The following is a 16,710-nucleotide window of genomic DNA, read 5'->3' on the forward strand; positions in this document are numbered from 1 at the left end:
AATAGGCAAATACTAAAAGTCATTTGGAAGCTTCCCTAAGCCTGTTAAAAGAAACCCAGGGCCTCCTGGGACCATTTCTGTCACCACTGTGTAAGATGACAAGAACAGAGTGGGTGTAGAATCCGGGACAGCTGTGGTGCTTGCAGATGGTTCCCACGTCTGAGTCCAGCCAGGCTCAGGCTGAGCCCTACAACATCTTCTAAATTTTCCAATTACATAGCCTACAATTCCCTTCTATTTATAATGCTCTTTTGCTTTCTGCAAACAAGATATTATCAATAATATAAAACTAGCTAACTATTGGCCACAAAAGACCAATCAGGAAATTTCTCCAAGTTTAAAGTAGCCAAATGAAATCATAATCATAAGGTATGTTCTAGTATCTAAATCACTGGACATCATTAGTCATTTCACCATCAGCAGTGATAGCCTAATACCTAGTAGACTTAATTTCTATTCTTTATCCATATCACAAAGGTGTAGCTTTTACGCTACAATTAATGAATACTCAGAGATTTTGAGTCAGGCGTGCTTCTAAGTAGTTTGCTTATTCCACTTAATCATCATACTAGCTCCATAAAATCTGCACTTCTATTTTTTTCCTTCAAGTTTACAGATAAGAATGACAAATGTGTTAGAATTATGCTCAAGGTCACACAGGTATGAAGTGGTGGAGTTGCACTTTGAACTAGGGTAGGCTCCACAATCAATTCATTATCTCTTCTCTTCCAGGCACTAGAAACAATATTTCAACTATCTTTATACTAATATTCCTAAACAAGTAGCTTGTGAGAATGGAAGAAAGGTGAGGGGTTAACATGCTTGCATTGCATGTCACTGATTCAGAATTTAGGCTCAGAGTTGCAAAGCTGTGTGTACTGTAGGCAGCAACTGGCAAGCACAGAGCTGAAACTGTCTCTAAGCACAGCAGGGTGCAAACAATTGTCCCTCCCTCTCAGCCCCCAAAATTACAAGTTCAAGCAATTTACCCTCCCTAAATACACATTAACACAAGAGTATTGTATTCACAAAATCCTGTCTCCCTGCCAGCTTAGCTCATTTCCTCAGTAAATGCATCTTCAAGTTGCAGCCTCCTTCATAACTAAGACAGCTCCTTCCTCATCCTCCCAAAGTCCACCTGTGCTCTTGTCACTGATTCTACCCTCACCCAGAACTTCAGACTTCTCTTGGGGGTCTCACAAACCTGTTTCATTTCTACCAATACAACTAACTTCTCTCATGCAGTGTGTGGTCTGATCTCCTTCTACATCAAAATGAATTAATCCTTCTCTGAAAATATAAATCTTATTATCCTTGTTTTTAAACCCTCATCAGTTAGCTTGTCCACAGTACAAAATAACTTTAGGAGCTGAAGAGATAGGACAGCAAGTAAGGTGCAATAAATGATTTCTGAGCAAAGACAGTTAGGAGTAAGTTCTGAGCACCAATGGGTGTGGCACAAAATATTTTAAAAAATAGTAATAGCTCTTTGGCTTTACTACACAAACACTTCAGAAGTCCCTAAACTCTCCTTTCTAGTCTCATTTCCTTCCCGATTGCTCTATACAAGTTGGGTGCAGTATTTCAAGTTTTAAAGTTCTCTCTGGGGAACTTTTTTGTTTTCCTTAAGTTATTTAATTTACTTGCTTATATCTTAATAATTATATGCTCTGCTCAAAATTAATAAAATGGAATCTCTTCTAAAATATCCTACCAATTTAAATAGACTCTCTCAGACTACTTTGCTCTCATTATTCTGAATTAGTGGCTTTTTCATTAGGAGAAATAATTACCTTTATGGAAGCTGGAGTAAAATGCAGATTGCCAAAAACTAACTGGCTATGGTTCAAGAAAGGAGTTTCTTAAGGTCAGCATCCCAAAATAGTCTTCTGGGAGTTTATAAAATCTCTTTCTAAGAGGTCTCTAAGACCAGTTACAAAACGAAAAGGTGGTGGGGTTGGGCTCTTGCTGTGAAGAGGAAAGGAAACTTCAGTTCACATGTGGCCAATCAGGAAACCTCAGCATCTCCAACATCTTTCATCAAGATCAGAGGTAGAACTATGAGATTCCTGCAGACCAGTGTTTCTGAGCCACAACCTTTAGGGTTAGATCATTCTTCTCTGGGCTAGTCTCTGCACCACAGGATGCTTACTGGCATCCCTGCTGTCTACCTATCAGGTGACAATTACACCTTCTCAAATGTGATAACTCTAAGTGTCTTCAAACACTGCAAACTTAGTGTTGTCTGAAGAGCAAAATCACCTGCTATTGAGAGCTAGTGCTATAAATATCCAGGCTCACTAGCATTATGTCTCCCAAAACTTATTTTTCTTCTTGTCCTTCTTCATGAGAAAAATCATAACACATTTGACCATACAAAAGTAGAACCCATACCAACAATGACATATAATTTTCTGAAAAGATACCAAAAGTACTGCCTTTGACAAGTAGTCCAATAGTTATTGCTCTCTGCAAAGAATAAAACAGAAAATGACAGGTATATCAGAGGAGCACATTTGTTTCTTGCTCTAATTAAAAAGAAAGCTCTTTGCAATTTTCACCCTCTGCTACCTTTCAGTGGCCCCATGTGTGCTGCTGACTGGCCAGAACCTGTTCCTAGGAAAGCCCCCCACAAAGTTACTGTGGGCTGGGGAGGAAGAGATTAGGGTACTTCAGGTGATATTTCCACACACAGATAAAACAGGTTTACAAACAGAATTCAGCACAGGTGCAACTTAATTTCAGGGTCATTAGTAGCACAAAGGGGGGTGGGACTGTACCTCCAAAGCCAAGCCCTGGAACATCAGAGAGGCATTTTCCATTTTTAATTTGCATTGGTATTAATAATAATTCTGGTTCCTTTTTATTAAGAACAGCATCCAAGTTCAAATAGCCTGCACTTCATCCCCAATGACTAGAATATGTTGCATGTTTGGAATATGTTAAATGTTTGGAAAAAGCAGGGCTGCTATCAATCATTTCAGACTGAACATCAAAAAATAGCCATTTGTACTATTCCTGGACCTTCGATTTTGTGATTATGCTTCCCAAATGATCACTGACCTTGCAACTAAAGGAGATGGTAGTCCAACCATATGCTTCTAGCGCCCAAAAATGCTATTTATTCAGCTGTGTTGAGTAATAACAAATGCTTCTTGAGATATACATAAACATGTGTGTGCATGGATGCATGTACAGACACAAATATACACAACCCTTAAAGACCTGTGCAAGAGCCCTATGCTGCCAAGTATTACCACCTTGAGCTATAACTTACACTTTACAATAGTCCACAGTACAGAAGCTTTATGGGAAGCTTAGTCATAACTGTCAGCAAACAATGTTCTGCTTCTTAGTTGGTACTTGCAATGGTCTGAGACAAGGGAAGGATACACTAAGTTCCACTTTCATGCAAATTCCCATGAACAGAAATAAAGATGACAAACTATAAGGAGAAGCTCTGTGTAGTGATTTTCACCAGCAATACTGTATCCCCATGAGCAGTGCTATAGGAAATTTTAACAGGGAGAATAATTATACAAAACACTTATTAAAATAAAGATAAAACAGACACTGTTGGGCCTCAAAGGACCTCTTTCACTCATAGATCTGCACTTTCTACCTTTCCCTCACAATAAATCTCCACCAAATCCTATACTACATATTATAAGATCATAAAATTAGAGACAGGCAACAATTTTTTTCCAAGAGGCAAATCATAATTCGGGAAGCAGATAACTCGGACAATGGACACTTAGGTTTTTTTTTTCCAGGAAAAGCCTGAGGGAAAAACCAATAGACAATAGACAATATAAGGATTAAAGAATGGGAATGTTTAAAAATTGGATTTCACAGCTCTCTGAGTTGTCTTCCTCTTTCACAAGATAAACAGAGTTTTTAAAATGCAGATAAATTACCTTAATAGAGTACATTTCCAGCTCAATTTCTCTAAGGAACATTCATTTTGATATAATACAAAAGCCCAAGAGTGAGAACTTTGGAAAGAAAAGCCATTATGTAAAAACTCCATTGTGAGTACAGTTAAGTAGAAAAAGAAATAGGAATACAAAGGACAGACATTGTCCTGACTAATGAAAATAAGTTTAGGAATAAGTTCTGCAACTGGTATGCCACCCAATTTAGAGTCAGTTTATAGTCAACCAGTAGATAGATCAGCAAGCAATAAGATAGCTTGCTCAAAAGGCTGAGTAAATAATCAGAAACATGAGTGAGAAATAAGGCACCAGAATGAGCAGTAAAGACACACCAGGGAGAACATTTCTTAACAATTACCACATGTCTTCATGCAGAAGTCTGAGAAAAAAACTAGGACTAGACTCTATAATGAACTCTCTCACAGCACAAGAGTCTTTTCTGCATGACCAGGGTTTGTAAAGAAAGCAGAAAAAGCAATGAGGGGAGATGGAAGAATGAAGTCTCATCCTTCCTGTCAGGCTCCCACATTGAAGACATGGCAAAAAGTTTAAAATTATGAGTTCATAAATTTACAACATCTATACGTACTATGGTCAGTGCAGTGTCTAAGGAAGGATTACATACACATATTCACAGGAAAAACTAAAACAACAACAACAACCAAAAAATAAAGCCTTGCTAAAAGACAGAAATAAAGAGCCTCGTTCTTTCAGATTACTGAGTATCCAGGAGCCTATCAGAAATCTAGAAACCACCAAGAAAATGAACTTTATATAAAATCAAAAAAGATGGCACAAATACTTACAGTCTCTCCTCTGTGTGATATTATCAGCTTTTAGCTATCAGCTTTAAAATGAGCTAGGGGCTGGAGCAGTGGTGCAGTGGTAGGGTGTTTTCCTTTCATGCAGTTGACCCAAGATGGACCGAGGTTTGATCCCCAGCATCCCATACAGCTAGGAGTAACCCATGAGAACCACTTGGTGAGGTCCAAAAATTAAAAAAAAAAAAAAAAAAAAGACCTAAGGGAATTCTAGGACTGAATCCTTCTTTGCCCAAAACCTAAACTAAAGAAAACCTAAAGTAAGGAAAATTTATGAGAACTCCTTTCATAGAGATATTGAGAGATTAAGAAAAACTATGTACCTCCAAGGACCGGGAAAAGCAATTAGTGTTTACTGGTTAGTTACTAGATATTAGTTTCCTTTCCATTCTAACAGGTAATTTTGGTTGTTGGTGATGTATGCTAGTTTCTGTGGTGTGAGATGGTACCTCATTGTTATTTTGATTTGCATATCCCTGATGATTAGTGATATGGAGTATTTTTTCATGCGTAAGGCACTATTTTTGCACCTTCTGACCCTGTTTCTATCCTCAGCTCTAAATATCCCACAATCACTACCATGAATAATACTTGAAGAGAGCAAGTGCCTCTGAGCATTACCAGGTACAGTCTAAATCTTCAATCCCCTAAAAAGCATAAGTAGAAATTTTCTCCTAGGCTGAGTGAGAGTGCAGTAAATCGGGTGCTTGCTTTGATACAACAATCTGGATTCAATTCCTATAGCAAATACTGTCCTTAAACTCCACTTGGAGTGATACTTGAATACAGAGCCAGGAGTAAAGGTCTGAAAACAACAAAATTGCTCTTCTTTTCAAGATAATAAAATAAGAACGTTTAGACCTTTAAATATTATTCAAATCAGAATGTAGAGTGGTCTGGAAAGGTATGTTCAGTTCTCAACACCACAGGGGCCTTCTGAGTATCTCACCTATGTACTGAATGGAGACCCTACCTGCTTTGTTATCTCTGGTGTTCCCTGGCACCAGAGGGTTAGAGCAGATCCCCATTCTTGGGTTCTCACAGAGGAATGCTGATTAGATAGATAGTCCAAGTATTAGCAGGTTGAACCCCGGGTTCCCTCAAGTATTGTTTAGGAGTTCCTACCAAAAAAAAAATCACAGTACTATGGGCACATATAGAGGACCTTCGTTCATACAATAAAGTCTGAGTTCAGTAGATAATTGTTGACTCAGTAAACCAGATAGCTAGTTAGCTAGTAAACTAGTATCGACACATGACTGGGATTCCATTTGAAAGAAGTAACTACCAATTCCTTTCTATTTCACTCCTGGAGGTCTAACAACCATTTTGGAGCCCAGGACTTAAAGAGACTGTGCAAGAAAATCTCTCCCTGTGAGGCTGGTACAGATATCAGGCAAACATTAGATCCTTTCTTGGGGAAGAGAATTAATGCTAATAAGAGTCAAATAAAGATCCTTACAAGATAAGGCGAGTGATTCCCCATCCCAAATCTGTACCGCTATCATACCACATCACAAAACCATATAGGCCCTTTGCCATAGCCATTTCCTACTGAGGGTGGAGGAACAGACACTGGAGAGGCCTGGGTTCCATTTATTAAAAAGCAGCTCAACACAGTGGGAGGTTTTCTTGTCTAATTACAGAAGCTGTTGGAAACTGCAGGGAAGATAAGATTTATGGCCTAGATGACACTGCTTCTGTGTTGTAATTAAAAGTTATTTTTAATACCTTTGTTTGGCTGGATACTTTGGATTATTAGAAATATTTTGAAATGTTGCTAAAGGGCAAAGCACATAATGTAATACTGAAACTTGCATAATGTGAAACAATTAAATATTTTGAAACTGGGAGGAGGTAACAAAAAAGAACCTCTCCTTTTACATCTGTGAATTGTTAAAGGGAAGAGGAAAAGAGAAACAAGCCAAAATGTGTATAAAACTTGGTGCTTAAAATTCCAAATGGAGGGTCTGGGAGAGAGCTCAAAGGGCTACATGCATGCTTTGCTTATAAGAAGCCCAGCTTTGATGCCCAATACTGCATGATCCTATGAGCTACTCTGGGAGTAACACCTGAACATTGCCAGGTGTGAACCAAAATGCCCCCACTCGGATAAAAAATAACAACAACAAACAATTTGAAAAGTAAACTTGGCTATCTATTCTATTCATTAAGCTTGACTGTCACATACCAGAAGTAGACAGATAATTCACAACCATTCACTCAAAGCTCCTACTATAAAACCTCAAACTCTTTACATTGTTCTGATCCTCAACATACAACAACAGTCACCCTGCTCTGGCTCAACCACAAAGACTCAGAGGCCAGCAAATGGCTCCCGCAATGGTAGTTCCGGGAGAGTTGTAGACAATATATGTTGTATAAGATTTGGGCTAATTTTAATTCACATGTCTTCTTCTCTTTCAAGAAGGGGTCAGATACATATATTCCCAGGGGATCAGTAAGGTACCTATCTCAGTATCTATATCAGGCCAATATCAATCATGGGCCATTTCTCTCCTAACTGTTATCCTGGAATTTTTACTTCCATAGCTGCACACAAAAGGCATTATCTTCTTTATTATTTTATTTTATTATTTTGTTTTTGAATTGTTATTGTCTATGCTCTTTATTTTTTTCATAAAATAAATTTTTAAATGAATCACTATGAGATTCATTTTGTTTAAACAAAAGAGAGAAGAGAATTTCATATGTTTACATGTTTATGAAATTGATTTAAATGGGGAGGAGGAAGGAGCTCTAACTGACAGGAGCCTTCTCTCGAACCTCTATATTTTACTGACCCATGCTGTGCATCTTCTCATTAACAGCAAATTCTAAGAGCTCACTATGTGCAATATGTCATAGAAACCACCACACAGTGATGAGACTTTAAATGTGTGATTCAAAAATAAATTTCAATGTACAGGAACCAGACTAAGTTTAAGGGATTTATCTATGTCCAAAGGAAGCATTATGTTCCTTGATTATTTTCCTACTTCAAGATAGGGCTTGACATAATGGCAGGACAGAGAACTACCATTCTTACCTGCCACATTAATTTTCTCAAGTGCTACCAAGCTGGGAACAGCTGTGGTGGAGTTGGTCGAATTCGTTCCTGTGCCATTGATGACCAGATTGTCCACCTTTGATTCTAACTTGCCAATACGCTGCAAGATGTTATCCAACAACACAGCAAGAGTTTTCTTCAGATCTATGAAAGAAAATATAGATAGTTTAAGTATTCTTCAATTTTTAAATATTGCCTAGTTCCCTGTCTTTTTCTTTCTCTCTCTCAGACATGACGAACAGAAAGTAGATTTAGTGGAACTATACTACTTAAAAAACCTATCCTAGCTATATATTAAAGATTACTGAGTTTGTCTTCAAGAGGTTCATAGAGTACAAAAAAAAGTTTGTTCAGCAAGACTGGCAATAAATGGCAAAATTATTTCCAGCTATAAAATTGACAGAGAATATTCCTTGTCACTTAACTTACCATCTTACAAAGCATCTATTAAATCCCACCCATCCCCAATGCTGTTCAAAGTATAATGGTTACTGCTGGATAGAATGAGGACTGCAACCTCCCTCAAGGTCCTGAAATAATTTTTATATTATTCAATACTAATATTATAATTACAATTTCAGTATTATTTCTAGTACTGTATACTCTAGTATGTCCTATTTTTATGTGAAGTCTTATTTCTAGGGGGTGCATATGGTAATCATAAAAGCTCCAATTCCAAATTTCTAGAAATGCATATAAATTCAGAGTTAAGTCTTAACAGATGAGGAAAATATTTAATACAAAGAATGGACTTCTTCCATCAAGAAACACTTCGAGGACAACTAAGCATTTATGCCAGACATTCTTCTAGAAGCTGGGATTATTCTTTCATGGTGTGAAGACTTGGAAGCTGACTGCCTTTGTTATGTACCCAACTTCGGGTTACAGAACAATACGCTTTCTCTGGACAAAATACAGCCACATTATGCTCAAACATACATAAAGATTCACTGAGTTAAATCATTAGATATTCATACATAGGAAAAGAGATGAATTTAGCTACTCTCCTCTGGATCGCATAATCAAAGAAAGATATACCAATTCTACACATGATAAAGTCATAAGAACAACAAGATAAACAGTCCTGTCATTAAAATCCAGACTCCTATATGAATGGAGAGAGGGTGAGTGGAAAAATGCACAATGTGGGTGGCAAGATCAAGAAAAGTGCTTGAGCTAAAGGAGAAGAAAGTTGCTGCCATCTTTAATGCTTCTGAGAACAAAGAAAACTTACTCTGAGCATGCACTCTGACCTAGTCACAAAAGAAACATAAGTTCCAAAGCATAGTCTTTGGAAATTTCTGTTCTTAGCGGTTTACAGATAGCATTGCTGGTGCTACTAAAAACTATAAGCAGAGACAAATCTACATCTTTCTCCTGTAAATAAGTCTAATTATGTGTGCTTGACATAATACCATCCCTCCTACCATTTCCCCTACATCAAACTTCCATTTTCTTTTTGATTGATTGTTTTGGGGCTACACCCATTAGTATTTGGGGCTTATTCCTGGCTCTGCACTCAAGGGAATCATTGGTGGTGCTTGAGACCAAATGGGATGCTAGGGAATGAAGCCAGGTTGGCTGTGTACAAGGCAGGTGCTTTAACCTCTATACCTTCTAGCTCCTGAGAATCCATTTTCTTCACTACAGGAAAATCTATTAGTTTATTCATTCATTTATTCTAATAAATATCTGGTAAGCATTTTTTTTCCATTTGAGGGCCAATCGCAGGAGAGCACTTGACTCATTCCTGGCTATGTGCTCAGGGGCTACTCATGGAAGTGTTCAGAGGACTTTATTTGGTGCCAAGGATTGAATTTATATTGTCCAATAAGGCAAGCACCCTATGCACTATACTATCTGTCTGGCTCACAGGATTATTTTTCATTCTTATAACAAATAAGGGAAGACAACCCAGAAATTAGCACTCCCAGGATTTCTATTATATGCCATATAAATGTATATATACATATATGTATAATATATATCACATATATATGTAAGAAATACTGTTGTTTTGTCACATTTTCCTTGAGATAGGTAAGAATTTGTTTGTTTTATAGAGAAGAAGACCAAGCAAGAGTCATAGATATGAAGTGAGGAAGGACTGAAAACAGAGACAATGGATCAAAGCAGAAAGTTTACTCAAGTGGGCCTACTCCCTCAATTGCTGAAACCAGTCAGAAGTCTAAAGTCCATATTGAGGAAAAAAAAAAAAAAGCCTGTGGGGACTCAATGACTTCCTACCCTCATGGTCAATGGCCTAGATTTTGTAATCGAGCTTCCTAGGTTGGAGTCTTACTTGTCTTCTATTTCTGCTTAAAAGAAGTAAGAAAAAGAAGCCCACCTCTTTAAGGTTTACTCTGAGAATCTAAAGAGTTAATAATTAGGTTCCAGGGGCTGGAGACATAGCATGGAGGTAAGGTGTTTGCCTTGCATGCAGAAGGACGGTGGTTCGAATCCTGGCATCCCATATGGTCCCCCAAGCCTGCCAGGAGCGATTTCTGAGTGCAAAGGCAGGAGTAAACCGTGAGTGCTGCTGGATGTGACCCAAAAACAACAACAAAAATGTAGGTTCCAAACTCTGCTGGTACATAATAAACACTCCAAAGCTAACTGTTAACTACCTAAATCACTAAAGATTTAATAAAAAGTTTGGAAAATGCTTTCAGCCTTCCTGACAAAAATCTCTCCTTTGCATTACTGCCATATCCAAAGGGCACTGAGCTCACCTAACTCCTGGTTTGCAGCCCCACCATCAGTAATGGCTCACAGTTTGACCCTTTTCTCACTGGCTGCAAGGTCATTGGAAGCCAGTCACCAACTATGCTCTGAGTCTGGAACTAAAGCATCACCTGATTTTGAAGATTGACAGAAGCTGTCTCACAGAAGCCATTAATGGTGTCACCAAGAGAAGGCTGGATTCAGTAGCTCAAAACAACCCTCTACATAAAGGACCCTCTTTCCCTCATCTTCTACTGCCTGGCCTGGACCCTTCCTGTACTGTCAACAGGGAATCAAGTGCAAAAAATTAGTAATATCAAAAACTATCATTACTTAGACATAAAAGTCTCAGCTCTGACTGCCCACAGAGTGGGAAAAAATTATTCACACAATACCCATCTGATAAAGGCTTAATATCTAAGCTATATAAGAAACTGGTAAAGCTTAACAAGAAAATAACACCCAACCCCATCAAAAATGAGAAGAGATAAACTGAAACTTCCTCACAGAAAAAATACAAATCAAAAGGCGCATGAAAGAAATGTTCCACACCAATATTTATCAGGGGTGGCAACTCAAAACTACAATGACTTATCACTTCATACCACAGAGGTTGGCACACATCAAAAAGATAAGAACAACCAGGGTTGAACCATATGTGGGAAAAAAGTGATTCTCATTCACTTGATGATAGGAATGTAAACTGGGTTATGAGTAGTTAGTTCTATTGTTAATATTTCATAAATAACAAAAAAATTTGCCCCACCTCTTGAGTTTGGGCTAACTCATAGTTTCTGATCTCAGTACAGAGGGTGTCCTGTGTATAGGGTGTTTAGCAGCTATTCTGGCTTATAAACATTGGCTCAATCAATATATTCCAAGGGGACCACATATGAAAATCATGTAAATGGAGCCATGGCATAAGATTAAGAGTGGGGCAGCGGGGAGCTGCAGAAAGATAAGGTTAGAAGAGTTTCACAGTCAGATAAGAGTTAGGCAAAACTGCACTAAACGAATAATAAGTACCAATTTCTCCACTGGGACAATAAAAAATGACTCAAAATATTGTCATTGTTAGGGGGAGGGTTGGCAAAAGTAACCCCAAACGATAACCATTTAATCTGGCATCTAAGCATCTGTTTGGAGACTTTCAGAGATCAGTAACCAGAGCAGTTATGTAAGAAGCCACTCACTGAAACTACATCCTATTTAACCACTCACAGAAGTATTAGAGTCATTCATTGCCCCAGATAGAAAGGGAAGAACAATGAGAGGTTGGATTTCTCTCCTAGGGGAGAAACCTGATGATATGTCTTTACTGCTGTAACCTTTTGAGATGGTGCAAAAAAGCAACATGTCTACTAGGCATAGTACCCAAACAGCAATCACTGTGGATAAGTAATGCAGCACACCCTAATGAGTATACAAAGCTATCATAATACTATCAAGAAATCCTTCCTAAATATTCATGAAAAAATTAATAACAGAAGTACCTATGATTCAGAAATTCTAAACCCAAGAACTACACAGAATAGTCTCACTCATCTGCAGGATTTAAGAAAAATAAAAGACAGTATGGGAATAATACCCAAAGACAATAGAGATATGGCTGGAAGAACCAGCCCACCATATGAAGCTTACCACAAAAAGTGGTGAGTGCTGTTAGAGAAATACTACACTAACAACTATCATGACAATGGGAATTAGTGAGAGAAGTAGAATGTCTGTCTCGAATACAGGCAGGGAGTGGGGGAGGAAGGAGATGTGGGGCGTTGGTGGTGGGAATGTTACAGTGGTGAAGGAGGGGGGTTCTCTTTATAACTGAAACCCAACTACAAACATGTTTGTAATGATGGTGCTTAAAAAAGATATTATTAAATAAATGAACTCAAGATTCAAAAAAGAAAATATAGGCATAACACCTGTCCTTTCAAATCCTGTGGTCTTAGATATCAAGGAGCCAAAATCTAAACAACCAAGTGCACCACAACAGATATAGGTGGAGAAAGAAGTTGTGGCATATATGCAAAATGGAATACTAATGAACTCTAAGAAGGGATCATGCAAAGCAATGTAAGTCAGAAGTAAAATACAGATCAGATGCTCTTACTCATGTTGTATATAAACAAGATAAAGCAGTAAACAATGTCAATGAAAGCACAGTGAGGAGAATTATTGTAGGAAAGGAGAAAGACTGAAAAAAATCCAATAAACTACAGTGGAGAGATAATGAAGACTTAGATAGTGGACATATTGTGGTAAAATTGTATTCCTACACACAAAGACTTAGTATTAATACTCTTGGGCTGGTGTGATTGTACAGTGTGTAGAGAGCACTTGCCTTGCAAGCAGCCAATGCAGGTTCATTCCCTGGCACCACATATAATTCCCCAAACACTGCCAGGAGCGATTCCTGAGTGCAGAGTCAGTAGTAAACATTGAACACCATCAGGTGTGGACCCAAAGCAAAAAGATTTATATTCATGTTAACCAATCTTATATTAGTAAAAAATAAACAAAGTACTCCTTCTAGAATCATATGTACACCAATGAGTGTTACTTATGATTGTTTGTTATATTAACCTGTCAAAGACTGACCCTTTATAATTCTGTGACATGGTACGATTTAAGAGAATTAGAGGATACAAAGGGTTGTTCACGTGCACCATTACACGCAATGCAACAACTGCTGCTACTAATACACTACTATCACTATTTATTGAGATGTTTTTTTTTGTCAAACACTGTCCTATACACTCTATATAAATTAAGTAATTTAATTCCACCAAGACAATATGCTCAATGTATTATTATTCACTCCCCTTTAAATGCCCACTTTACAAATATATAAACCACAGCAGAGAGAAAGAACTGTAGTATGAACAGCCTTACAAACCAGTGTTTAAAAAAAGTAATGGTATTTTTGTTTCTTGTTTTTATTTTGATTTTGGGGTTACACCCTACAGTGCTCAGGGGTTACTCCTGGCTCTATGCTCAGAAATTGTCCTGGCAGGCTCAGGGGACCATATGGGATGTTGGGATTTGAACCACCATCCTTCTGCACGTAAGGCAAATGCCCTACCTCCATGCTAACTCTCCGACCCAAAAAAAGTAATAATTTTTTAATGATGTATTTTATTGAGCCAGACTAGTGGATGAACAGGGAAAGTGGAAGGGTACTGGGGTCTTGGTGAAGGGAAGTGGACAATAGTAAAGGAATTGGTGGTGAAATAGTATACACCTGAAATCTAATCATGAGTAACTTTGTAACTTCATATTGACTAAAAAAAAATTTCTATAAAAATTGGGAATAGGAAAACATTCTTCACTATAACAAAAACAATGCCTTGCAAATCCACATTTAACATAATAATGGTGATAAAATGAAAGAATCCCCAAAATCTGGAACAATAAACATATGTCCACACTCACCACTACAGTTAAACACATTTTTGGAAGTCCTAATTCACTCACCACTACTGTTAAACACAGTTTTGGAAGTCCTAACTAGAGAAATTAGACACAAAGTAGATATATTTATTTATATAGGAACCCTTAAAAATCTAAAAAATTTAATAAGTGCAATATAAAGCAAGAAACAAAATCAAATTGTACTTTCTACACAAATTGTATACCATATATGCAAATGAAAATTGCATGTTGTATTTTATATGCAAACAATGGGTTAAAGAAAAGACAGTAGGGAAACAATCCATTTATAATTATAACAAAAGTATAAAAGAGCTGAGCTGAAAGAGTACACTTTTTCAAAAGTGAAAGACATCTATAGAAAACTATAAGGCCAAGTTAAAGAAGGAGGTATGAAGAAATGATTGACCTTTGGCATTAAAAATATAATTTTTATGTTATAGTTCAGCAAAGGGTTTATGTCCAAATACATATTATATACCAAACAAAAAAAAACAACAACAATGAATTTGGCAAATGACTTCTCTAAAGGAGATGGCTCAACAGACATAAAAAAGCTCAATATCACCTATTAAGGAAATAAAAATTGAAAGCACAATGAGATCCAGTCTTACACTTGTAAGAATTGACCTAGATAACACACTTGAAACAATAAATATTGGTAAGGTATATAGAGAAAAGGCTTTAAGGCATAGTTGGTGAAAATGTACATTGTTGTGGTCTCCATGGAAAATGGTATTTCTTAACAAGCTAAAAAATGGAAATACCATATTATCCAGAAATACCTACTCTAGGCATTAATCTCAAATATATAAAAATACTAATCTGAAACATCACTTGCATCTCTATGTTCATAGCAATAGCATTTCACAACAGTCAGAATATGGAATCAATCAAAATGTTTATTAGCAAATGACTAGATAAATAAGCTGGATATTCAAACTGAATGAAATATTATGTATTATGGAATATTATGCATTGAACAGGTTGACACAGACATTGATTTGTGTTTTTTACCTTATGGTAGCTTCATTAAATCCTACATTATTTTAATAAATACAAATTTCTAAATTGTCAATAAGTAATTTAATGTTGAACTGTATCGCTGGGTTTTTTTTCCTATTTACCAAACCAATTTAACAAACTAGTTGTATATCTTTGGTGGGAATCTGTCTACTGTGATATCAAAGCATGCACTCTGGTGATGGTAGATGTTATCTATGAGACATCCAAGTGTGAGCCACTAATATATGCCAAAAGTAACATGTGAAAAAGGTGGGACTATGGTTTTTACATGAACTGAACTTAGATGATTATGCTAAATGAATGGATTGAGAAAATAAAAGACTACTGCCAGATGTTTCCACTTATATAAGGAATACTAATAATCATAGCAAAGAAATTGGCAAAAGACAACAAAATCAAGTCTTAGACAAAATATAGTGATTGCCATTAGATGAGCAGAAACTGTTTAGGTGGAATAGATAAAGGAGTTATAGAACTAAGATAGAACTAGAACTAGGGTAGGTAGCTCTACAATAGTTCTGGCGATATTTATAGTGAAGTGTAAAGCTTCACTTTCCAAATGTAAGTCAATATTATAAGTCAATAGCAAACCAACAAAATGTTTTTCTTTCCTGAAAACAACAAAACAAAACAAAAAGCAATCACAGTAAATCTGACTTAATGATTCTGAATGGACTTTTCAGTGATTAGTCTGGGATGTGTTTTTTTGTTAAAGCACGTTTTAACTAACTTTAATAATCATTATGTCACTGTTCTGTGGGCAACTCCGACACTCCCTCACCACACACACACACACACACACACACACACACACACACACACACACACACACACACACACACAGAGGAGTCTACTTATTTTTCCACATCTTCTGTCTTAAAATGAACTATACTTATCAAACACTCAACAAATACTATGAACTCCATCAGAGTGGGGAATATTGGCACTCACAGAATGAAAAGTTGAAAAAAGTTCATTTCAACTAAAGCTTTCCAAACCATTGTTTAAAAGGAGTTTATTGTAAGAAAATAGGACAAAGATGACACCAAGTCCACATCTGTATCCTAACTAGCACAGCGACTAGCACATGTTAAAATTTAGCATGTGTTACATAAATGAGTAAATGAATGAATCCAGGGGTCCACAAACTTTTAAAACAGGGGGCCAGTTCACTGTCCCTCAGACCATTGGAGGGCAGGACTATAGTAAAAACAAAAACTATAAACAAATTCATATGCACACTGAACTTATTTGTAGTGAAGAAACAAAACAGGAACAAATACAATATGTGGTCCACAGGCCGTAGTTTGAGGACCACTGGACCAACTAATTAACCCTAAAGAAATGAACAATAGATTCACCTAAGTAAGATCACAAATATTTATTTTCCTAAGCAGAAAATGTTTCACATCTGTTTTTCTTTTTACAAAAAATTATTTTATTTAAATTTTCAACTAACACTAGAGTATTTTTATTTTAATCAGAATAACCTATTTATCTTATAATACTATATATCTTGAAATAACTTTAAAACAGCTTGAGCATAAAATAATTCCTCTAAATTACAGTATAATAGTTTTCTTTTTATTTAATTTTATAGTTATTAAGAGTAGTAAAAGTATTTTTACAAGTTTTAATACAAACAGACTTCTAAAAGTTACTGTGCTTCAAAGTCTTAGCAATAGAAATATTATCTCAACATTAC

At 36.6% G+C, this 16,710-nt stretch overlaps 1 protein-coding gene across 2 annotated transcripts in view; it reads right to left on the minus strand.

The window, feature by feature from the left end:
- MGAT5 (alpha-1,6-mannosylglycoprotein 6-beta-N-acetylglucosaminyltransferase) overlaps window positions 1–16,710 on the minus strand; it is a 369,147-nt gene that overhangs the window by 207,546 nt on the left and 144,891 nt on the right. For both annotated transcript variants that reach the window (XM_049772998.1, XM_049772999.1), the window contains one exon: window positions 7,806–7,970. In XM_049772998.1, coding sequence (XP_049628955.1) covers window positions 7,806–7,970 — 165 coding nt within the window. The remainder of the gene's footprint in view (window positions 1–7,805; window positions 7,971–16,710) is intronic.

The sequence above is a fragment of the Suncus etruscus genome, chromosome 5 (genome assembly GCF_024139225.1).
Source record: "Suncus etruscus isolate mSunEtr1 chromosome 5, mSunEtr1.pri.cur, whole genome shotgun sequence".
NCBI lineage: Eukaryota > Metazoa > Chordata > Mammalia > Eulipotyphla > Soricidae > Suncus > Suncus etruscus.